General features: G+C 32.7%; 6 protein-coding genes and 1 long non-coding RNA gene across 8 annotated transcripts; 3 read left to right on the top strand and 4 right to left on the bottom strand.

Annotated features, from left to right (window-relative positions):
• Positions 1-330: 330 nt before the first annotated feature.
• On the bottom strand, positions 331-3,239 carry Bap60 (Brahma-associated protein 60). The gene is made up of 8 exons (XM_066290127.1): positions 2,964-3,239; positions 2,243-2,406; positions 1,650-1,928; positions 1,391-1,589; positions 1,172-1,338; positions 903-1,110; positions 639-845; positions 331-576 (listed from the first exon to the last, which is right to left on the bottom strand). Exons 1-8 carry the CDS (start codon positions 3,078-3,080, stop codon positions 421-423), a joined length of 1,497 nt encoding a protein of 498 aa, XP_066146224.1. The 5' UTR covers positions 3,081-3,239; the 3' UTR covers positions 331-420.
• A 282-nt stretch (positions 3,240-3,521) lies between these two features.
• Positions 3,522-4,759, top strand: LOC136343416 (uncharacterized). Its single transcript, XM_066290133.1, has 2 exons — positions 3,522-3,880; positions 3,948-4,759. The coding sequence occupies exon 2, from the start codon at positions 3,949-3,951 to the stop codon at positions 4,471-4,473; it is 525 nt and encodes a 174-aa protein (XP_066146230.1). The 5' UTR covers positions 3,522-3,880; position 3,948; the 3' UTR covers positions 4,474-4,759.
• Positions 4,760-4,959: 200 nt separating this feature from the next.
• On the bottom strand, positions 4,960-10,073 carry LOC136343411 (dnaJ homolog subfamily C member 10-like). Its single transcript, XM_066290126.1, has 13 exons — positions 9,556-10,073; positions 9,122-9,290; positions 8,854-9,064; positions 8,583-8,797; positions 8,316-8,528; positions 8,044-8,256; positions 7,548-7,674; positions 7,280-7,492; positions 6,950-7,164; positions 6,638-6,832; positions 6,450-6,586; positions 6,166-6,370; positions 4,960-6,067 (listed from the first exon to the last, which is right to left on the bottom strand). Coding segments are annotated over exons 1-13 (2,331 nt in total). The 5' UTR covers positions 9,558-10,073; the 3' UTR covers positions 4,960-5,851.
• Positions 10,074-10,283: 210 nt separating this feature from the next.
• Positions 10,284-14,659, top strand: LOC136343415 (mpv17-like protein). Its single transcript, XM_066290132.1, has 4 exons — positions 10,284-10,753; positions 11,060-11,250; positions 12,690-12,821; positions 13,203-14,659. Exons 1-4 carry the CDS (start codon positions 10,681-10,683, stop codon positions 13,398-13,400), a joined length of 594 nt encoding a protein of 197 aa, XP_066146229.1. The 5' UTR covers positions 10,284-10,680; the 3' UTR covers positions 13,401-14,659.
• Positions 14,650-16,881, bottom strand: LOC136343413 (RUS family member 1). The gene is made up of 8 exons (XM_066290128.1): positions 16,671-16,881; positions 16,283-16,598; positions 15,877-16,021; positions 15,658-15,821; positions 15,399-15,598; positions 15,090-15,343; positions 14,835-15,024; positions 14,650-14,781 (listed from the first exon to the last, which is right to left on the bottom strand). The coding sequence occupies exons 1-8, from the start codon at positions 16,735-16,737 to the stop codon at positions 14,699-14,701; spliced, it is 1,419 nt and encodes a 472-aa protein (XP_066146225.1). The 5' UTR covers positions 16,738-16,881; the 3' UTR covers positions 14,650-14,698.
• Positions 16,882-20,452: 3,571 nt separating this feature from the next.
• LOC136343459 (uncharacterized) lies at positions 20,453-23,762 on the bottom strand. Of its 2 annotated transcripts, XM_066290192.1 has the most exons (4): positions 23,674-23,762; positions 21,832-22,505; positions 21,696-21,766; positions 20,453-21,626 (listed from the first exon to the last, which is right to left on the bottom strand). In XM_066290192.1, the coding sequence occupies exons 2-4, from the start codon at positions 22,209-22,211 to the stop codon at positions 21,526-21,528; spliced, it is 552 nt and encodes a 183-aa protein (XP_066146289.1). In that variant the 5' UTR covers positions 22,212-22,505; positions 23,674-23,762; the 3' UTR covers positions 20,453-21,525. The 2 variants fall into 2 exon arrangements, with proteins under 2 accessions (XP_066146289.1, XP_066146290.1); XM_066290193.1 differs by lacking the exon at positions 23,674-23,762 and having other exon boundaries at positions 21,832-22,581.
• A 325-nt stretch (positions 23,763-24,087) lies between these two features.
• LOC136343460 (uncharacterized) lies at positions 24,088-25,361 on the top strand. Its single transcript, XR_010732785.1, has 3 exons — positions 24,088-24,463; positions 24,776-24,945; positions 25,008-25,361. It is a non-coding gene; the product is annotated as an uncharacterized lncRNA (long non-coding RNA).

Below are 25,361 nucleotides of genomic sequence, written 5' to 3' on the forward strand. Positions count from 1 at the left end.
TTATGGCTGGTAGATTTGCTTGTAAGGAATTTTGTACATTGATCCATATATTAAACACGACTATCATCGTCATTAATACACTCGTTCATTAAGTAACTATTAAAAATGGAGATAAATATCCCGTCAAATTGGGGGGGATATAAATACCAGATTTTTAACAATACATACTATTTGCGTCCTGCTCCCCGCAAACTGAAACGGTAAATCGTTACTCTTAACATTCCTAATATCTCATTTATGCAGATTCTTAATTGTGTGATCTGACCTCTCCTGAGAATAGAATAACAATCATATTTCAATAATATCATATTCAGATTAAAACACCACGCGTTGGCAGCTTGTTATTTTATTATGAATGAATATTTCCATATCTAGTGATTACAAGTGACACGACTGAAAACGTACAATACTAGGTCTGCTTCAATTATTACGTATACCCAGGGCTTGTTCCAACTCGGCTCGTTTCTGTTGAACTTTTGTGTAAAAATAGCGGCAAACCGCCTCTTGGGCCCACGGTTGATAAAAGAAGTCCGATCTTCTTTCCTCTTCGGGATTCCCAACGACATCAGTCATCGTCTAAATAAAATTATAAAATTCGATAGCTAGGCTCAATATTGTTATGAGTGCCGAAAAATTACCTTAAGATCCCTCGTTTGCGAGACGATCCACTTGTGAATAAATTGCTGCGGGTCCTTGGCGAAACTCAGGAAAAACTCCCGGTTCGTTTTCAACTGATTTATGGTGTCGACAGTTTCATGGATTTTCGAGTCCAAACCTTGAATCTCCTGTTGACTTGCCGTACTTAGTAGGAAATTATTCATTTGGGTTTTGAGGGTATCATCAACCTAGATTTCTCTGTTTATTTCTTCTTCACAAAACTAAGATTTGCGTGAATTTCTCACCTCAACGTCAATATCATAACACGCTGTTTGTTTACTTTCCGCTCCTCCTTCCACTGAAATTACATGATTGATAACAATCGGATCAGGCGGATGCAATAGCGGGTTCAATCGTTGAGGAATTTCTGCAAACTTCATTTTCGAACAATTAAAGATTTGCTCTAGATATTTGTCGCATATGATATATTCACGTTCATGGGCATCTTGAAGCCTAAAATTCATTAGTTCCATCTTAAAAGCTTTCGTTGTTTTCACAATTTGACAATACGTACTTGTGAGTTTTAATATACTGCCATAAAGCTGAAATAATAACTGGGCGAGTCTGAGTATGAACCCCTAATAACCTAGCCAATCGAGGGTCCAGTTTAAACTGTAACGGCTGATAATCCAACAGCAGTAAAATGGTGCAACGAACATTTTTGTCTCCAGGCCTTTTAACCTAAACGTAAAATTATTTTCGACCGAACTTCGGCTCTGTTTTACAAAGATACCTGAAAACCATCAGTTTCCTGTGTAGTTAATGTACGATGCCACTCAACTAAATGATTGTCCGGCCCATACAATTCCTTGTCTAGCTCAATGACAAGAGATTTAAAAAAAGAGGAAAACTTTCTCTTCACTTTGTTGGGGTCGTTCTTCGAATCGTCCAAAAGCCTACCCTCTACCCTTAATTCCCAGGACGCTACAGATCTATAAGAAGGGAAAACCTAAGTGATAAACGTGAGCTTGATATAGGCATATATTTATTACCCTTCTTGAGCCGGCCCGTCAGGGCCATCCGCGCAAGGTTCCTTAGCAGGATAGAAAGTGTTGGAAATGAAAATCCTCAATTTACGCTTCTGTTTCATGGGTCTTTTTAAGGCCTCCTGTATATCTAAGCGTTTGCGCATTATCGTTGAATCTAGCTTTCTTTCAAACGCCAGGAGGTCCATATAAGCCTGACTTTCTGGCACTAAGTCTCGGACTTTTTGTGGTAGGATTTTATCAGCGAGTTTCTTTTTCTTTTTGCTAGTGCTGTGGCCGTAGTCACTAATAGATTGAAAGGTTAATAATTGTAAATTTAAATAAAAGTAAAAACTAGAATAATTACTATCAATTTTGGGAGATAAATTTACATGACAATCAGAAAATGCTCAGGTCTATTTTCAGAAAAATGTTATAATACAATTAATTTATCTCTGTATGTGGGTATTTACAGTTGACACATAAATCATGACCACAAATGTATTTGCAATTACCAAAACAAGGGAACTATCAAACGACCCTGAAATTGATCCATAAATAAATTCAGTAATTGAAATTGCAATAGTAAAGTAATATGAACAGTATTTCAACTATTTTACCTCTTCTGTTGCAGTGCTGATCGATTATCTGTTGGCCTTTTGCCTCCTGAAGGTGTTTGCATTTGGGTACGCATGGGTGAATATGCGGTTCCAGATGGTCTTTGAATCATTGTGCCTCCACTTGTATTCATGGGAGGAGGTGGATTATTGTAGCCAGCACGTTGCTATAAAATTTACAAAAATCTATCTTGTAGATAACATACAGTAAAAATTTAATAGAATAATCTCAAAAAATACATTAATTTGGTAATCTTCAGGCCTTCAATTTCAAACTCCTGATATATTTGCAACCAAGAATATTTTTGTGGAAATTGTCGAAAAAGTTTGCAAAGTTTGAAAACCCAAATGGCAGAATGAACGAATCAAAAGTTCCTTTAAAACTTTATTAAGAGGATCATTAAATGGCAAAAAAAAACAAGGTATTGTTTCCAATTCTATGAAAACCATCTATTAGGTAAATTTGCTAATGCACTAATCTGTGGCTGTGGCTAATCTAGTGGCCCTTAAGACTGCATTATCAATATGCTGTTAACTTTAACACCAAGTTGTTTTCAATAGAAATAACGAATTTAAGCAATTCGCAAGTTATTTTTATTGTTTTTTCTTTAACTTTGGTATTACTGTTTTATTTGCAAAAGTAGAGATTGCTGGAGTGATAGTAATTCACAAGTTATTAAGTGCTTGAATGAAAACAAAACACTACATTAGACAGCATGCTTACCGGAAAACTCTGTTGACTGTACTGCCGCATACCCGGATTTGGGGGTTGTTGATAACGTTGTGGAGGGGCCCCTCCGGGACCAGGATTAGGACCTGGGCCGGGGAAACGTTGTGCCATTTCAAGCCACAGAATAAATTGAGTGTTTATTGTTTTATTTTGATCTATATACCGTAAAAAGTCAGTAACAACTTATTAAAAGAACTAGAAAACGAAGCCAAAATTGAAAACTGCAAACATAAAATCAAAAATAGTTGTTTACAATTGACTTTGACGGAAAGTAACGTTGACGTATGCAGGAAAAGAGTTATGTTTACCAGGCGAAGCTCGAAACAGAAAGGCAACAACGCACCATTCAACAATTAAGGGAAACACGGGCATTTTCAGGAATAGAAATGTTTATACTCCACGCCTTTTAAATAAAATAACTATATAGTATCTATGGCAATACAAATAGCATATATGCATGTTACAATATATATTAGCTAATTATTAGTTCATAAATTAAGGGTTATACAATAAAGAAATATAATTAATAACCTTTCTCTTCTTGATATTTTGCAGTTTGAAGGTTATGGTTGGGGTGAAACTGACAGTTGTTGAACACTAAACAAAATCTTAATGGACAATATTTGGATATTTTCTACTTTGCGTTGAAGTCACGAGACGTTAAACCAAAAAGTTTCGGGCCAAAGCCACAATAGCAAACTATTACTATAAGTTATCAAAACTGCATACATAAGTTTTAAGGTGGTCTATATTTCTCCACTGTTACAGCCACAACATGCCAAGAATGTGTTGTGTTCTCGGTTGTAGGAGCAATTACAGAAGTACTTTACGAACTGAGAAATCTCAAACTACATTTTTATTTCCCAAAGACCCAAAGTTAAGAAGTCAGTGGTTGCGAAGCATTCACAGAGGTAAATTCAACATAAGCCGAAACACAGCTGTGTGCTGCAAACATTTTGATGAAAGTGAAATTATTAGAATGGAGACTGTTTGGAATAAAACAGGAAAGGTTCAGGAAATCCCATTAAATAGACCTAAATTGAGAGAGGGAGCTATACCACATCTACTTATTGGATTGCCTTCAAAATCCACAACACAATTACCCAGCTTGAGAAGTCCAAAAGTAAAAAAGGGTGTTATTGTTAAGAGAGAAGATAAAGTGCTGGAACTTTGCTTACAAAACGATATTGTGCATAATTTTGACGCATTTCTTGAACAATTCAATACTAGAGTGAAATTACAACAATGGCAGTTTAAAATTACTAGTCGTGCTGTTTACTTCTACATTTTAAATGTTAGTTGTGACTGCTCTGAGGAAAATATCATAGATGAAGGTTTAAAAATAATATCAAGCATAAGTATTAATAGTGATTTAATTGTAAGAATATATATAGATAACAAAGAAGTGTCTACAGATGATTTGATATGTGTTTTTGGAGAAACGAAAAAACTCTCTCATTGGTGGCAATTTGAAAACATAATTACTAGATATGGCAATTATTAGAATTAGGACTATAAAAAATGTGCAACATTGAGTGAAATTTAATATGAACTTGTAGATATTTTCCAAATCTTTTCACTTGACACCCTGGAACTCATGTATTACAATTTCATATATTCGTTGTAATATACATTCTCATAACATCTAGCAACAACTTGTAAATTTTTGTTATTTATGGGAAAAATCTGAATATATATTTTTTGTTTTGTAGTAGTTCTTTAGACTGAGATTCTGGAAATTATTTTTATTATTTTTTTTTAATAAAAATAAAATAAAGATTACAAAATAAGTTTGACTACAATGACTAAAGGCCCCCTTTTTGTTTTCAACATGGATATGAATATAGACTTATTCCCCATTCGCAAAACATTCTCATTCGGTTAATACTATTTTACAAGAGACAGGAATGTGCTAATCCTTGGTTTTTGCAAAATTCATTAGATATAGAGCCTCTCTTTTATCACTTTGATATTTCATTTAATAAAAATATGAAATAAAAATTATGTTTATTTATTAATATACGCAGTGGTTTACAAAAATATCATTTGGCATCTTGTTGGGAATCACAATAATTATTAATAACTACTTTTAGGCTAGAAAAAGAACCATATACAAAATATAATAATAGTAGACAAATATCATAAATGCAATAATAGTTATTTAGCATGCATATTTTTGTTTATGAGCCTTCTCTAAAATAAAATGTTGTATTAAGAAAATATCATTGAGATATTTAATATAAGAGAGAGATTCAGTTGAGGTTCAGAGCGTAAAAAAAACTATATTTGTACTGAGATTCAAGATCTAAATACCATTATCGAGTGTTAAATACACAAATACTAAAAGAGAATTAAGAATAAAATGCAAACATACTATTATTTTTACTAAATGGCAGTGAATTTGAAATAAATACTTAATTACTCCCATTTTTTTTATATAAATTAGGTTACTTACGTTTTTCCAACATGCAGTAATTTATATCAGAGCAAAGACAATAAATAATATATATGTACGTGAGGAACTTAGTTGTCATCGAGCCTAACACGGATCCCTACTACACGAAACGATTTATGTGGTATCGGTATTAATTTAGGTTAGACTTAAGCAAGTTGGGCAAAATCGTGGAATATCGACCTCACGAATCAGTGGTAGTTTGTTATAATGCAATGCTTTCAGTTTAAAATAATTATTCTGGGAGTTAAAGAAAACGAAAAGGCAGTCAATTCTCAAATAAAAAAAATCTCCATTTTTAGTTCATGTTAGTCATATGTACTTTCATTTTAGCAATTTTCGCAGCGATACCACATTAATTTAAATAGGAGTTAAACGTTAGAACACCAATTAAAAAATATATAGAAATGTTAGTTTCGCTAATACCGTTTTACAATTCATCATGAGATGTTTTTTCTTTGTACTTCGCTATGGTTTTTCTAACTTCTTTGACTATTTCATCAGGATTTTGATTGTCAATATTCACATGTTCGTTGGGCGATAAATAAAGTCTTAGAGTGGGATAACCCGTGACCCGCTGATGTCCGCAAAAGACTCTGTGGGCTTCGCAGTCAATTTTTGCTACTCGGACCTTCCCATCGAGTCTCTAAAAATGTCAAATCTCATTTAGGATTTATTTCTATTTAAATTTTAATGTTTAAAAAAAGTCAAAGTGTTAAAAATTAGAAAATGTTAGTGTTATACCTGGGCTACTGTCCTATATTCGGGCTCAAAATGAACGCAATGTCCACACCATGGAGCATAGAAATCAACAAGCCAAGGCAAATAGTACTTTTTGGTTAAAATTTGCTGTTTAAATTCTATCTCTGTAAGGTCCTCTACTTTTGATGGCAGAAAACTGATAACCCACCGTTTCAAGGATATTGCTTCTCGATTACCATTATAGATACTAAAAGATTTTTATTAGTAAATATAAATTAAATTGTAACCAGTACTAGTGCTGAGAAAATGTTTAACAATTAACTTACGCAACAGAACCCAATCCTTTACTGCCCAATGGGTACAATCTTATAGTAGGATAACCCCTCACACTTTGAGAATCGCATATTTCGGCATTTGCTACACAATCTACCTGGGCCACAACAATATTCTTTAAGCCTGAAACCTGCAATTAATGCTGAATATTAAATTCTTTTTGGTGTATAGCTTATCTTACAGATTTTGCGAAGCTCCTATACTTAGGGGCCAATTGCTTACACGGACCACACCATGGAGCATAGAAGTCAACCACCCACATTTCAGTGGATGGTTTTCTTGCCAAAAGACTGAAACTACTCTCGTCTAGAGTTACGACCACTGGGTTTATAACGTCTTCGATAAAATCTACAATTCCCAGTTCATCTGGTACTCCCTAAAGTTATGTGATCATTAGGTTTTCTGTAATGCTCACTTTATTCTAGATATATGAGTTCAGGAATATTGCAAATAATAAATTATATGAATACCCAAAAATTTGCCAACCACTCACTTGAAAATTTTGGATTTTAGTACCATTATATAATTTCATTGATGGGTATGAATTGATCGACTGCGTAAAACACAATTCCCTGTGCAAAGTACAATCGATTGAGCCAAATTGAACGACTTCCGGTTCAAAATGCTGACTTGCCTTGCGCAATTCAGGGGTTAATTTTTTGCATGGAGGACACCATGGGGCGTACCAATCAATATACCATGCGGTACCTAAAATTAATTTAATTGTTCTTTAAAAAATATCATAAAATCATTTGCTGCAAATTAAAGAATAGTTTCCATCTATACACTTGAAACAACTGTTTAGTTACAAATAAATCCTTACCCTCCTTCCTTAAATTCAGAAAATCGGCGGGGCTCAAAGCGTGGAAATTAGTGCTCTTGGAGCTGTCTCTTGCAAAACTAGCCACCTCATGTAACACGTCCCTTCCTTGATGTACCTCAAAGGCACCTCCCTGCTTTATAACGCCCCATGTCGGATATCGCACAACGTGAAGGGCAGCGCATAGACCAGCACTCTTGCCACAGTGCACCAAACCTAAATAACTTTCTTTAATTCTTTTCATGATTAAAAAATCAGCACAACTCCAGACCTATATTAATGTTGGAAATTATTGTTGGTAACCTCTTAAGTTCCAATTTTAAATCAGTAGCGGTTCCCAAATAGAAGCATATCAGCCAGGGTTTGTCAAAACCTAATCTCAATTTTTGCCTCAAGTCCTTAAAAAATATTTAACATTTAAATAATACTATTTAATGGTAAATAAATTAGATTTTTCAAATGAGTCAAAAAAAATGTTGTAATTATTGATATCAAAATTGTTTTTGGGAGTAGAAGTAACCTTTTTCTCCCTTCTTCTGTAAGTACCTACTTTCTTCTAAATGTTTACAAATGTCACCTTAGTAATACTCATTTATATGTGTTACAAGCTCAGCAACAAAAAAGGGTAAGATCTTTTCCTGCCATTAATATACAGCATAACAGTAATGAAATGAAATATTTTACCTTCACCTATTGAAATAGACTCATAAAAAATGATATTATACTGCTATTTGCAGAGCTATATGAAAGACACAATAAGTACATACATGGAATTTGTTTTCATCCAGCAAGGGGGGCATTGGTAAAATATTCAGAATCTTATCAATGATTTCCTTAGTGTTAGACCCTTCTATAACATGTACTTTTGGAATTCTATTAGTATCAATTTGCCAAAATATTATAGGGTGGCTTTTATAAGTGTCTGATATCTCATGGCAAAGGTCCCTATCTTTTATCAAGCCAACTTGCAACAGACCTTCCTAGGAACATCAATATTATGCTTCATCTTAACTATGTAACATCTCAATAAAAATGTTACCAAAGTTGCAGCTAATTTTTTAATTGTGTCTGTCCCTGGGCAGTTTGGGTTATCATCACAGCACAAAAACAAAAGCCATTGTTCTTTCTTAAAACTCTCCCAATCTGGAGAAGTAAGCTTTTTAATCTTAATAAGGATTTTAGAAAGGATAAATTCTTGCATGGCCTCCACGGTCTTTGATCCTCTATATCTCTCTCCATCATATAAATGAGCCTAATTTAAATTAGAAAATAAATGTCAATTAGGTAACATCAATTAGATTATCACCTCTTTTTCATAAAATAACAATGTTGGATAAGCCTCAATGCTCAGTTGGTAGCAAAGAGGATAATCCTCTTCACAATTTACTGCAGCTATCCGCACCACACCCTCCAATTCGGCTGCCAATTTTCTCCAAATTGGAGCTAATTCCACACAGTGATGACAGTGAGGAGAGTAAAAGTTCACAAACCAAGCTTGGTTAATATCAAGGACATTGAGTTCTGGTGAAGAGAGCATAATTTGCTACCATTTGATGCACACATATTCCAACACATACCGTAGTCACTTTTACTTAAGGTAACAATAATAGGGTCATCATCATATATTCCAAAATGGTCCCTGTAGTATGAGTAACTATGATAGCTTTGCTTCTTTCCTTTGAATTCTGAATCACCATGAATGTCATATTGTTTCCTTGATGTCGGGTCTTTAAGAATTTCATAAGCTTTGGCAATTTTTATGAATTTTTCTTCAGCATCTACGTCTTCCTAGAGTTTATGTATATTCAAATGTATGCTAATGAGTTTTAGAGAAACTACCCAAACCTTATTTTTATCTGGATGCAATTTTACTGCTAGAAGCTTGAAAGCTTTGCGAATTTCTTGAACTGTAGCATCTCGAGGGACATTTAGTAGTTTGTAATAGTCACTACTATCATCACACTTTACAGAGAGATAGAATGCAGTGAGAGATGCTATACAGAGAAGGAAGTTCCTGAATATAAAATGTTAAATATATAAACATCTGCCCTTTTTATGGTTACTAAATAAATATTTTTTTAATTGAAAAGGTAAATTGTTATTAGATGATCATTTAAAATTTTTTGATAGTTTTTATTTGACAAAAAGTTGAACTTAAGTATAAAAGTTGCTGCATTGCATGATAGGGGTATTAGGCATAGTACACTGTGGAGATATAGAAGAATTACAAGCTTAGGAAGTGAGAATGCTGGGCTGGAGCCAACTGATTATATACTTACATATTCTTTTCTTTGGAGAGATGGTAGTGTTAAATAAATTTGACTGTTTCAGCTTGCAATACTACCTTATTAACAGCAGATGTTATTAGAGCGGTATGCAACTTAGAAAAATTTAAGGAAACAAATAACAAAATCACATATGTATCGGTTAGTATTTGATAAGAAAATAGGTCAGGATTCAGATTCCCAGACAAGAACTTCTTTTCCTGTCGGGTCCTCACTCCTTCCTCTCCTCCCCGCAGCACATGGACCAGCACCCATCACCATCACCTATCTAGTCCTGAAACTTTCCATAGTATCAGGCAACCCACAATACACTGCAAGCGCAAAGAGAATTGACGCGGAAATTACGTTTAAACGTATATATTACAAACTGCGATAGAAAAGTATCTCAATCTTTATTTATAATTATTAAGACTCTGCAACATGTAATACCAGCAATAAAATAAATTACTTCATCCGAATATGTAAAGAAATCTACAGACTACAGGGTAAACATTTTTTTTAAGAACTCGCCAAAGGGATAACCTACGTCAGACATCACATGATGTCAAAATCAGCTAATAGTTTTTGTTCCGGAACTATTATCTAGATTATATTGTTCCTTATCACCTCATTTTCAACCAATTGGATTGACTTTTGATAATAGCCAGTCAATGCGATTGGTTGAAAACTAGGAGACAGAAATTAATTCCTTATAAATTTGTCCGACAACATCTAATAGTTGATTGACCGTGACGTGCCTTGGTGACCTAACCTAGCAATTTAGCCAACAATTTTCAATTGAGGCATTTTGACTTTTGAGCAAACAAAATTAAAATTGAAATCGCGCCAAACAACGTAGAACCCTAAATTGGCAAGAGAACACAATTATCGCAATAAATTCTGAACTTTCCATTTCCTCCGATAAGTAACTGACGCGCTAGACATTCAATCGTTAATGTTTTAATCAGTATTCATTTCGGATTTCGTGCGTTCGTGTTACCGTTGAATTTGGCTGTATTTAGTCTCTATAAAGAGTAAAATTCGAATTTCTAATTTTTTTAAAACGTATTAACAATATCAAATATCTACTGCAGACGTTATAATTTCATAATTAACTGATACTTTACAAATTAGTACGAAATGGTTGTCATTTTCTCAAGAGTAGCTGCCTTCACTGCAAGACATCCTGTAGTGAAGGGCATGATTTCCTATGGTAAGTAGTACCTATAATTAGTACCTATTAGGATTTGGAATTCATTTTTCAATATTTTAATTTTTAACACTTTATATTTCTAAAAGTGTCAACTTTTATAACATAAAACATGTTTAGGGGTGAGGTAATGTTGCACAATTTGTAAAAAAAGGAATTTTCTAAGGTTTTAAAATAGCGTATTTCTGTACTCCAAGTTGCCTCACTTTAGCCCAATTTAGCAGACTTCTTATCTGTTATGCTTGCCAATATCCCCATAACTAAGCTCCAGAAACAAACACCCTGTTGATTTAGAAATATTTTATTTAGGCACCTTGTGGCCTACATCATGTCTAATTCAGCAAACAATCTCTGGCAAAACTATAGAAAACTATGACTGGGTGCAAGCCTTAAGATTCAGTCTTTATGGAGGATTATTTACAGCCCCTACTCTTTACGCATGGATAAGATTATCTACTAGATTATGGCCTGTAACATCGCTTAAAACTTCCATTATAAAGGTAAGGCCTACACATAATAAATGTGAACCATATAATTTGTCTCATAAAGTTGAAATGTGTTTTTTTAGACATATAGGTAGGAAATAAATATAAGAATAAATAACAGGAAAAATTATATTCAGAATTAAATTAATTGGCAAGTAAAGGAGACTACTGTGTGTCTAAAGAGTGTGCTATCAGACAGTTTTTTTCCTTACCTTTGAACATATGGTAAAGTAGTTTCACTATTTAGATTTTTGAGCTGAAAGTAGCATTTTATCCTATGCAGATTAAAATGGAAAGTTGCGTGTTGCAGTTTAAATTATATTTAGTGTACTAGAGCCTAAGTATATGCATTTGGCACCAAGACCAAAACTTTTTTTTATTGATCTTGTGTCTGCTGGGAAAATTATTCATGGATCCATACTTGGCTAGATACTGTTTATATCGTATCTGCATGATCTTGGTAACATTGACAGTCCAAAGGCTAAAAAACAAAGTTATGTTAATTTACTTTTAGCAACCAAAACTTTAATTTTTATTTTATTTCACTTATTTCGTCATATTTTACATTTTTTCACAATATGTGTATTATTTAATTTGCATTTCATTTTTCTTAGAATCTGTATCACTGTACAGCTCAAAATCGCTCTGCCTTCCGTTTAAAAAATAGAATCAATCTTAAAAGAATGCCGAGAGTAATTTTTCGGCAAAAAATAGAAGGAATTACAATTTTGACGAGACCCTGTACCGTACGTACTCATAACAATCATGAGTAATGGGTACATAAATTTTCTATGCATATTTACTTGTTTATCTATACAAAACAAAAAACTGGTCAAAATCCAAAATGCTATATCATCATTTAGGGTTAGGTTCATTTTATTTGTACCCAAGGACAAATTCAGTGGGATAGGTCATAGTAATGCGCAAAACAATTTAATATTAACGATTGTTTTTATTTGTGCATATTGTATTAAATAAATGCTATTATTTTGATATGTGAAAATTAGCAGTAAAGAACAAAAATTCATCTTACACGAAATAGAGCATTCAAAAAATTTTATTATTGCACAAGAAATGAAGACCATTTAGTTAAGTGCGCACCTACAAAAAGTAATTTTACAGTCACTCTGCCCAAAAATAATTTTTTTATTATCAAGTTTTTAATAATTTATACATTTTAAACCCAAATTAATTTGTTTGATTAATGTCTTCAATTATCTGTTTTATTTTGCAGCTCTTTATGCTCCAATTTATTCGCCGCCTATCTGTAATACTCCATTGCAACCCATGGAACATCCATAAGATCGAGTTGTCTCTAAATTTTCATTTTGCAATTTTATTATTTAAATTATATTTTTTGTATCAACTTCTTTATAAACGCTAAAAATTACAATCTTAAATTACGTTTTGCAGAGAATAAACTCTTATTATTTACTAACTTATTACAATTATAGGCATTTGTGGAACAATTAACGTATGGTCCAGCAGCACTAATTTGTTTTTTCTTTGGAATGGGCTTATTGGAAGGAAAGTCAGTGCAAGAGGCCAAGACCATTGTAGAGAACAAATTCCTGCCAACATGGAAAGTAAGTAAAGTATGAGATGATTAAAAGTTTAATATTTCTATTTTACAAAGTAAATGCAATAAAAGAGCATGCAAGTTCTATCTTCAATTTTCAAAAGTTTTATTTTATGGTGTTTTATTTTAAATTCGTGCTGGTTATAGAATGTAAACTGTTATGCTTTACATCATAGCTTTGTTTCTTGATTTTATTTCAACAGCAATATATAAGGTGTCTTACACAAGAATAAACAGCATGGGGATCTTGAAAACCGTAAAAGATGCAAAGTCGCTTAAACGGGAAAAACTTGCTTGTTTTGTATCGCTGGTGGTTTTCAAGATCTCCATGTTGTTGAGTTTTTAATAAGCTGTCCGTATATCAAGGATTTTTCTTCTTTATTAACAGGTAGGAGTGTGCTTTTGGCCTATCTTGCAAACCCTCAACTTCCAATACATTCCTGAACATAATAGGGTCCCCTTCGTTAGCGCCTGCAGCCTTGTATGGTGTTGTTTCCTAGCCTACATGCATCAACTCTCTCTAAAAAAAGCGAGCGAAATGAAACTAACTAATAGATTACTGGGAACGCCACATATAAAAAATTGAAATATTTTCTAATTTAGTTCAAATTAGGTCAATTAGAGGATAGTATATAACGTAAGATACGTACCGATTATCCTGCTGGCTGGGTAACATTCCTTTATTATAGAGGACATAATCCTTGAGCAAAGAATTTGGCTGTTGTGATAAAACAATTTTGAAAAAAGATGAAAAGATTATTCTAATTGTTTTGATATTACCATTATTTATTTTACAGCATATTTAATGCTGTTCTGAGTTTTCGAATTATATTTATTAAAAAATGTAGTTATTTAATATTTTTGTTAATTATTCAATATTCTATTATTTTAGTTGGTTTTTCTTACGTTGTATGCTGGCATATTTCCATGGTTCCGTCACTATGACGTGATTTGCAACTTGGCACTCGTGAAGCTATACGTTATTCTCACATGACGAATCTCCAAATTGATTGTAAAACACGATAAAAATATATTTTACGTTGATGTAAAACAGACTTCAGAACTATGCGTCTTTTATCTGCAATACCATCACTTTAGTTGTATCAGAATCTTTCGGTAACAAACGAATTTAAAAAAAATGAGATAATTTCAAGTGTGTTTCCATTATTATTTTAAAAGCTATCACTTTTTAAATTTGTTTGATGACGTATTGTTTTATATTTAATTGAAACTAGTTAGCTAATTTAGTACCTATTACATGTTCCTTGTCGATTTAGGATAGAAATATTTTATCTATGTATAGCTACATGTTTGTACTAATATATAGATAATTCCCTAGTCAAGTATCTGCACCTGCTGGCGGGTGTAGGATTGTAGTTTACAATTATTTATTTTCAATTATAATCGTATTTGTATGAAGAATAGACCAAAGGACATAGAAAAATAAGACACGGGGAATTTTATAAGAAACTGGTGCGCGTTTTAAAAAGTTTTAGGTCTTAGTTTTCCATAAAATTGAAATAGGTGAAACTGCACTTTAATTTACCCGGTAAATAAAACATTATTGGTTAAATTTTTATCGTCATTTGTATCACAGTTTACCAATTTCAATTTTTCTCGTAAACGATAAAACCTACAACTGTTAAATCATGTACAAATCTCATAAAACTTTCTAAAATGATCCGTATTTACCGACTTTGTACAATTTTTTAACGTAAGCAAGATACATGTAGAGCCAAATTGGGACCCACTATATAAAATGTGAAAAGATTCAAATGAAATTATATTTGTATATTATATTTAGTTAGTATATTGAAAAAAGTAAAAAACACAGGTCAACAAAAATACATCGTTTTATTTCAATTTGTAACAAATACGTCGTTTCTATAAAGTCTTTTTGTTTGATGTACTGTCTCTCCGAATCGTGTATTCGCCTAATTCTAGGCAGTGAGAGTCGGTTTTCCAGCCTATAATCCAAAAAAATCTAAACTGTAATTCCCATAGATTCATTAATACTTACCATTAATATTTAATGCTGTAAAAAACATGAACTTTAACTGTTCAACAAATTCGTTAAAATTAGGCAAATAATTTGGAGGCACATTCCTAAAATTATTGATATCATATTCACGGTTTTCAAAAGACTTCATATGTGTATAGATTTTTGTAATAGGGGTTGGATGATGTAACTGTCTTTTACAATAAACATCCTGAAAATAAATTTGATTTGCTCTAATAGTACATATAGTACAACATTTAAAAGTAGATAACTTACGAGTTCAATGCGGTTATATATACTTGTGGCAATTCCTAAACACACGGCATGAAAATAGGCAGAAATAATGTCTGAAGAATTGCTGGTTTTCTCCAAACACACATAAACCTTTCTTTCATCCGCACTAACAAGTAGCACATATTTCTTGCCTTCATATACCCTTTGAAGCAAACTAATATCTTCAACACTGTAATTCTTTAACGGGTTTTTAATTGAATGACCCAAAACTATGTCAAATCCACAAAGATTTTTTACTAAGAAAAAAACAATTTAAAGTAATTTTTATCAGTCATACTATTCTCATTATACCTTTCAAACCACGTCCAATAAAAACAGACTCCTTAGCGTTTACTTTTGGAGGGTTGAGGACTGTCCCAATTGTGAAATAATTTTTAAGTACTACTGCTAATCTTTCTTTGTTGAAAGTATAAAATATTAAGGCCTTCACAGCTAAGAAATTTGTATATAAGTGTAAAACTATAAGAGACAAGAGTAGAAGCCATTCCCCTCTACAAATTTTAAAATTTGATTTTTATAATTCAGGTGTAACAATAGTGAGTCATGAGACCTAGACGAGTTGAAATAATTTAGCAGAAAGATACTGGCAATGCTACCAATAAGGTTTACAACAGTTTCTTGACTGCCATCCTTGGCAGATATTTCAGCCATATTATCTCTTATTGCTTGATGGTGCGTAATAGACGCTCTTGTTGCTCCTCCAGCAATACCCACCTAAATATTATTTTTATAATATAATTTTTCTTCAAGTACTAGCTTACCCACTAACAATGGAGTACATTGTGGAAGTTGCACATAGTATTTGTAAGGAGGCAGTTGAATATAAGGGTAAACATAATTCTATCAACATTGCTAAATCATTCAAGATATCTGCAAAAAATCTCCATTTCTTACAATCACAATCTAGACCACTCCTAGAAGTAAGAGTTATCAAATAATCACAGTAGGTGCAGAGTAATCTATTATATAAATACCATGTAGATTATGGAGTATTTGGAAAGAGAATATATGAATGTCAACGTTTATATCAAATGCCTGTCATACAAGATGTGTAATTTGGAACTTTTATATTGACATAGTAATTAAATACTTAGTTATAAATATAAATTGAGGACTTAAAGCCTGTGCCTCAAGTTGGGGAAACATTTGAATTTCACTGTGTAATATATTATTACCCTTTCCACCAAGCAAACAAAATTCTTCCAAACATTCCAGTTCCATCTTTAAGAATCCATGTAATAGCTGCTGATAGTGCATCAGCATTACTATCCCCTACACCCACCCCCTTCAGTATAGCTCTAGTTTTAAATGCACCTATAATAGTGCTGCACAAGGCCTGCAATGTGTCCCATATTTGATATTTTAAGTAGTCTTCACTAACTGATTTTGGATAACCCTTTGGAAGAATGATTTCTTTGACAAATCCTGAAATTCCCTGGAAGTTGTGCAGAAAGCTTCTTTCCTGTTTTATTTCTATGATTTGACTACCGCCTAAAGGAAAAACGGAATTGCATAGTGGAGAGTAATATTGTAACGTGTACAAATTGTAAATTCTTTACTTACGCCTAATAAATGACACTTTGTCGCCAGTGCTACCGCACTCTTCCTCAGCAATTACTTCTTCACTCATGTTTTCAGGCCACGGCAATGCACTATTAATTGATGAATTAAAAAATATAATATCTATAGAAATAGAGACAAAAACAGATGTACCCAACAAACGACACTTTGGTTTGATTTTGATTACTTTTTTAGGTTATAATGTGTTTCAAGGTAATGACATCCTGCCAATAATAAGAGTAGTCAGATTCATATTCGATCTTCATGTATGGTAATTTTGTAACATTATTGACAACATCACTCTTCGAAAAATCTAAATTTAACGTTTTATTATAGTGCTGATAAAAGGGGCAGTGGATAATATATAAAATAATAAAACTATGGAATCGTTTCATGCTTATCTGAATAAATTCATGCTTGAATCACAAGCATTAAAAGTGACACTTTCACAGCCTGTATTGTCATAAAACGAATTTTTTTTGTCATGCCTCTAAATTTGCCGCCGAAAGAATGGTCGACAATGTCCCTTTGTGTTTTGGCACACCAAATGTTAAATTGCTGAGAGAGATGTAGAAGAGAGGTTCTAGAATAACAATCGTGAGAAAGTTTCAAATGAAAAACTCATTTTTCAAGTTAACAAGTTTTTAAAATTTGTTTTATCACCTTGGTTACCCAACTACTGTTGCAGTTGGTAGTCAAAACTGATGCTAACTTCCAACTGCATTAGGACTTAACAGCTAGTTTTAATTTGATTGATTACGTAATATGTGATTGATAATATAGGAGGAATGTGTCCTCCTTAAAGTATGTTATGTGTGGAGTATAGTTTTTATTGCCGTGAAGCCGGAATTAACATAGTTCCACAAACTTGATATGAACGAAGTTACTAGCACCTCTCTCTCTTTTAACTAGTTAGTCAATATCTCCTTTCTAACCATTAGAAACATATATGTTTACAGTAGAGCTTGATGATTATAACGGACTCTGTTGTAACAGACATCTCGGAAATAACACACCATGTGTCTGGTCCGTGCCTATCTTAATTTAAATGCTATGTGAAATTTTGTGTTTTAAAATACTCTTATAATAGACACTTTTGATTAGCAAACTATTTTTTGAATTCCTTCAGCAATAAATGACCTGTTATAACAGACTTCATTAAAAAATCATATAAATTTCGAAGATTTTTGCAGAACTAACTTCCAATCGTTCGTTATAAAATAGATTGACTAAGACTTCATTAATCGGTGTTATCGCACGGTTGCTTTGGCGGTCTAATTATTGAAAAAAAAACTATCAATTTCGTTTCTGTTCCTTTCTCCTTCCTTTTCCATACTGGTGAGTTCTTCGGTCCAGAAGGAAATTTCCCGATACTTCGCCATTTAATAGCGACGGCAGTAGTAACCTTATTCGATTATCATACACATATATACAGTACGCGACAATAAAATAGCACACAGTGAAATTTATGTCAAAAGTCATTTGTAATACATTTTATTTAATAATTTTTTGTTAACTTATGTAATACATAACAAAGGGGAATGATTGCTTTACACTTTTTATGGAAAAGAGGTATTAATAAATAATACAATCAAAATCGTGAAAAGTTAACGCGACAAAATAATAGCACATTCTTCAAAAATAACTAATATTACAATTATTTAATTAACAAAACTTAATACATTTTTAAGCTAGTACTTTGTACTACCACCTTTATTTTTTATCATCTCTATAAGACGATCTGGTATTGATTTGAATAATTTTTTAATATATTTTCTAGGAATCTTATTCCATTCATAAATAATACAATTTTTTAAATCTTCTGCATTATTAAATTGTCTGCCATTTTTGTACACAGCTCTTGCAAGTTTACCCCAACAATTTTCGATTATACTCAAATCGGGTGATCTTGCTGGCCATTCCAAAATAGTAATATTATTCGTTTCAAAATACTCTTTAACGCACTTTGCGGTGTGTACAGCTGCGTTGTTTTGTTGGAAAATAAAATTTTCTCCTGATATTTGTGTAGCGTACTTTTTAAGTTGTGTATCAATTAATTTTATGTACTCACGACTATTTAACCGTCCTTTAATAAAGTTCAATTCAGTCTTTCCTCTATACCCGATACCAGCCCAAATCATAAGGCTGCCTCCACCCATTTGCCGACGACTTAAATAAACTTCCTCCTTTCTCAAATCATGATAGTAATGATTCTACCCATCTGGTCCATCAAGATTAAATTTTTTTTCATCACTAAATATAACATATTTTAATTTTTTTATAGATTTCAGATGTTTTGTCGCAAACTGCAAACGAGCCTCTTTGTGTCTTGGAGATAGGGGTGGCTTGTTTTTAAGTTTTTGATGTTGTATGATTGAGGAATGTTGAAGTACACGTTGTACGTTTCTGATATTAGTATTTATGCCCACTGAATCAGCTATTTCTCTGGCCGTAGCAAAAGAGTTTGATGCTGCTCTCAAAATAGCACGTTTCTCACGGTCTGTTAAAGCTGGTGGTCTGCCCTTACCTTTTTTTCCATAATTACTGGGATTTTTAATTAAATTATATATTACTTTGCGGCTTCTACCCACAATTTTGGCAATTCTTAATATGGAATATTTTTCTTTCCATAGGCATAGAATCTTAGCGATTTCACTCTCATTTAACTTTGTACCTCGCCCCATGACTTCGAAAATTGAATGGTATTTGTGTTTATTTATATTGCGTATGGGTTTCATCCTTCATAAAAAAGATTAAGCATAAATACTTCAAATTACTATTCGCTGAATGACCGCAGAGATAAATCAAACCAAAATGTGCTATTATTTTGTCGCGTTAACTTTTCACGATTTTGATTGTATTATTTATTAATACCTCTTTTCCATAAAAAGTGTAAAGCAATCATTCCCCTTTGTTATGTATTACATAAGTTAACAAAAAATTATTAAATAAAATGCATTACAAATGACTTTTGACATAAATTTCACTGTGTGCTATTTTATTGTCGCGCACTGTATATAACCTATTTGAGTGCATTCGTACCTTAATGCAAAAATCTAAAAGAAAATTACTAATTATTGAGAGTATTCAAATCGAAATTTACCGACCAAAAAATTAATCAAAACAGTGTTGATATGAATAAATAGTAAAAAAATATTGGAAGCCACACAAAAACGTAAGCAAGTTTTTGTCAAAACAATACGACTTCCTGTGCAACAGGACATGGACCATACTTTCCCTAAATGGTTCACAATTTAGACATTTTAATAACGCTATAAGCGGTCAAATTTTAAAAGTCAAAGCTGAAGAACTCGATTGCCGGTAGTGATTTTGTATGTCTAATGGACTCGTTAGAGCGATTTAAATCACGCCATGGAATTGTCGTTGGAAAAGTTTCGGGTGAAGCTGTATGCGTTAACAACGTGATAGTTTCGAATTGGATTAATAGCGTTTGTAAAGATTTAAAGTAAAATTATAGAGAAAACGACATTTTTAACTATGACGAGACTGTTTTTTTTTTATAAACTTACCACGTAGAAAACGCTTGAGCTCAAAGGCGAACGATGGATCTAAGGCAAACAATCTAAATTACATCTTACAATTTTAGTGTGTGCTAATATATGTGGTAACGAAAAGCGAAAACTTCTAATTACTAGAAAATATCAAAAGCCAAGATATTTAAAAATTATTAAACGATTGCCTGTTAGGTATGGCAAGTAAACGTACATGGGTGACATCAGAAATGTTTAAAAACGTACTGTCTTTGCGGAATGAAAAACTGCGGCGAAACGATAGAAATATTTTACTTCTTACTGACAATTATATAGTACATCCACACTTAAAATTTTCAAACCTTCATCTAGAATTTTTGCTTCCCAATTGTACTGTTAACTTACAGTCTATAAATCAGAGTATTATACGCTGTTTTAAATTACATTATCGTAAAAAATTTATGGTTAAATTGTTGAATACGTCTGAAGAAGGTGAAACATTTTAGTTAATATTACATGATGCTGTACATACGTTGGCACAGTCATGGGAAATGGTGTCAAAAAAAAACCATCAAACATTGTTTAAAACATTCCAGTATTGCAACCAATAAGTTTGAAGATGATTTACCTTTAGCCAAATGGTTGTGACAACAATGTCGTGAAATCGTTAATAGTGATACTGAGGAAATAGATTTATCTTTTAGTAACTGGTTAGAAAAGCAAATTGCAAAACATCTTAGCTTAGATTTCCTAAATTGACAAATTTCACAATGTAGATGATGCATTATTAAAGTCTGAAATACCCACTGATGTAAAAATAGTAATGGAATTTGGTGAATACACTGAAGTTGAAACACAGAGTGATAGTGATATAGAAACCAAAATACCAATACCAAGCCGTTCAGATGCAATGAACAGTATACATACAGTACTAAAATATTTTGAGAGTACTCATGACAATGCCTCCAAAGATATAATAAATGCTGCTTTAAAAATTTCAAATTTTATAGAATTTCAAAAATCTAAAGCTATTCAAACTAAAATTACTTCCTCTTTTTAAATGTTTTAAGAATTTATATTGTGTTCCTAAATAATAAATAAATTTTTTGTATACATATAATATTCATTTTAAATTAATATTCTTTTATAATGGACTAAAACTAAGCTCCTATGAAGGTGCACTATAATCAAATTCTACAATATATATATATATTTATCAATGATTTGATGATATGTAAGATTAATGATGATGAATTTGTGAGAAAGAAACATTTTTTAGAAAAATCTAATTTTATATTATAAAATAGAAATATTTATACATCTTAACCTGAATGATGTAAAAAAAACACAAACTATACAATTGATTCTTATTTCTGCACAATTAAGTCCCATAATCTCTCTGTAATTTCATGTTGAGACGTCTCTTGGGGTTTGAAGTAGAAAGGTTGTGGAGGATTAGAAGCTACTACTATAATGCCATGTTAAGGGAATTTATTTAAGAAAGTAAATTTGCAAATGATGTTAAAAAAAAGGATACTTCCTGTAATTTTTTTGGTGCTATACACAAAGCTAGCTCGAGTAAGGACTTTATAGGCCAAGATTTCATCCCTAATCAAGATGTTTAAAATCTATTATTGTTTGTTCCTTTGCAAGCCTAAAAGAAATCATATTACCTTTTATCTTGAGCACTGTCTACTTCCAAAGCCTCAGATTTCTTTTTCAAAACATCAATTTTATTTTTCAACTCTTCACATTCCTGCAATTTAATGCTTTCAATTTTTTGTAAGTTCTCTAAGCTGGATTCTGCTTTTTTAAGGTCGTCAGAGTCTTCAATTAATTGATCAATAAAATTTTGGCATTTTGAATGCTCACTTTTGATATTCTCTTCTAAATTGGAATGCAAATTGCTTAGATCATTGCTTTGTTCCTCGAGTTCAAGGTAGACTTTTTGGAAAGTATTAAATTGCTCCCTGAATGACTTTAGAGCGGACTGTGCCACCTGCGTTATTATATCCACGCAAGCTATAACTTCCTCTGCACTGCATTTGTCCATTGTATACTAGTTGTTTCATCTAAATCTTATTCAGATTGAAGGAGTTTAAAGTGTTTAATTCGGATTGCACGAGCTGAGCCTCAAAATTTCAAAAATTCAAACTGAATTTTTAAAACGTAAAAATGATAAACAATAATCACAAACAGAATTAACTGACGTGTGACATCAATTGAAGTGACAACTTTAACGGAAAACAACGTCAACCGTCCGAATGTCATTAGAAACGATGATAAATTTGCGTGTTCTGAAGCGTCGTGTGGGCCCTCGTCGATCCATAACGTCACCGTAGTAATTCTAAATAGAAAATCTTTAAAATTAAATTAATATTGGATTTTTGTTTTTATAGTTGTAATTATTTCAAATATGGACTGTAAACTAAATTTAAATATTTGCAGTAACACTTGTAAAAAAAATCAGGTTGGACCTGAAAGAGGATATAAGTGGTATATCCAGTTGCCAGAGGCCATTCGGAGCGTTATAAGTAATGCGTATGCTTAATTAAAATACGTGGGAGTAATCTGAAATAGATTCTCCAATAACTCCCCTTTGACGATTTATAAGTACAAATGAGAATCATAAGTAAGCAGGTACTAGTCATGGGTAAAATCTGTGAGAATACGAACGCGACGCGCTAACTGTAGGTAGTGGTATTACTAGCTTCGTTACGTCATGTATGTGGCATACAGATTCATCAGTTCATGTAGGAACCTAGGTGTGGTGCAAGTGGGAGAAAGAAAGCATAAAGTTTAACGCGCTTCTGACAAAGACCAACTAAGTGGGTTGCGAGGTTAGCGGTTGACGGACGTGAAGTGAGCCCAGTTGACGTCTTCACTTCGATTTGAAATGAGGATCGATTTCGCGGCGATGGAAAATTTAAAAAGTATTATTGCAAGAAGCAGTAACGTAAATAAATGAAAAAAAAATTAAACACTACAACTTATATTGGTAAAAATTTTGAAATTGTGAGAGATTTTGTAACTTTCGCTCGCCCACGTTGGCCGCTAACTTCGCAACTCACTTTCTTGGTCTTCATTGAAGACATTTTAAGCCTTTTCCTGTTTTTCTACTACTTGCACGATCCCTATATTTCCACTTGAACTAGTGATATCTATATAGTGGGATGCTGAAGTTCGAAAGTTTCAAAAATGTTTTCAAACATTTCTTAAAAATCTGAACAGTTAGAGTGCATATGTAATTAATCCAAACCCAGTGGTAATTCAGAGTTTTTAGAAATTTCAAATAACGAACTTGCATACTGTTAAGATTCTTTCGATAAATGAAACCACGAAAATACAAATTTGGTTTGCAAAAATGAATTGTATTAAAATGTTCACTTATTTGTAGCAAATAGGTCTAAATACTAATCGGGAGTTCGCGGTAACGGGTGTTTTGCGATTTAAACTTACTATACAAGTTATATCATGAGGAATGGAGAAAATAATGAGAGAAAGAGAGTACTTACTTCGGTCCTTAAGTTCTAAACCTGAGGATTTCAATACAGTGGCGCACTTCTATCAGAAGTCATCATAGCCTAGCCTTGAGCTTGAGGTTGTAAAGTGCAACATTCGGATGAATACTATATTGCTGACTTAATTGAGTTATTACAGACATGGCAAATTGCAGATGTCGGTAATAACCCAATTAAAAAAAACTGTTATGGAAAAGTAGTGTAATTCCCCGCCGTAAAGGATCTTTATGGCTGGGAACCTTCTATGATACGTACCGATGTACATGGTCGTAACTTATGGGCTATAAGTACGAGTAAATTGAGAAACAAAATTAAACAAAGTTCTTAATACATACTATTAACTTTTAATCAATATAGTGGAACCGAACTACGTCACTGAGAAACACCAGCAGTGTGAAAGCTGTTAAAATAACATAACAACGAAAAATTCTCGTCAAATGATTATATGTAAGCGTCTTCGCAAGTGGTTCATGGTTTAAAAGTACACATTAACCGTTGTGCCAGCCCCAAAGCTTCGATGAGTACCCGTAGGCGAAAGCTCATAACATATAATTCTTCAATACGGTTCGATAAGAGAAGTTGCGTCGAAGGTAGAACATCATGTAAACTCACGTTATGTGCTCCTCCACCTATTCATTGAAATCTTGAATAGTATTGAAGAATTAAAACTTTATATTTACTTAATGATTATTTTCCTTCGATGTGTTTGAGATTCTGCCGTTAACAATCAATTCTGTGAAATCTTTGTGATTACTGGCGCCCTTTTAGGCGTTGGTAGTAAAAGGTAAGATTTATTGTACAAAACATATTGATTTGACAATATGAGCACGACTGATACGTTTCAAGACTATATAGCATAAATGGATAATTTGCTTTGGATTATATCGTTTATGGTATCCATTTTTTATTGCCTCATCTAGGTATGTTAAGAAGGTCATAATTCAACTTGAATTTATTGCTCCAACGTTAAGCAATCTAAGAACAAAACCAAACCTAAGTAGGGATCTTTCTTTGACAAATTTGCATAAAAGAAATGTTAAACATGATATAAAACACCATTAATATTTTGAGTGCTACAATAAAGTCTTTATCCAAGATAGAGAAGTCAAGTAGACCAGACCACCAAGTCTTGGATATCCAGACCATGACATTAAGCACCAAGACTGCAATTCAAGAGTAAATGTCGAACACTGGTAATATTGATATGACAACTGGCAAATGTGGAACCCTCCGAATCAGCACAATCAAATTGATGAAACCCTGAGGGTACGCTGCCCGGTGCAAGCTGTTTTTTCTCATCATGTTTGTCAATGCTACAATATTTGTAGGACCTTCCGGCCAATGCAAATCATCGATTACATCTGTATATGAATTGCGTGCAATGATCTTAAAAGAAACGTTAATGGCCTTCAAAAACGTTTTAGTGATATCAACATCTAACCCCAATTGTTGTTCGTTGTTAATTTTGTTCCTCATGATATCACGAAATACAAGTTAGTACGAGATGTTTAAATATAAATCGTATAAATTGTTCAACTTATTGGGAAATAAATCTTGCTTAGTGAGGTTATTATCGGTCACGAAATGAATTTCATTTGTGAATGGGTTACAACTAATTAATTGAAGTTATGTTCTTAATTGTACTCTGTAGTATTCCAGTGTGAGGTCAACTAAGTTTTATG

This window comes from Euwallacea fornicatus, chromosome 14 (genome assembly GCF_040115645.1).
Source record: "Euwallacea fornicatus isolate EFF26 chromosome 14, ASM4011564v1, whole genome shotgun sequence".
NCBI lineage: Eukaryota > Metazoa > Arthropoda > Insecta > Coleoptera > Curculionidae > Euwallacea > Euwallacea fornicatus.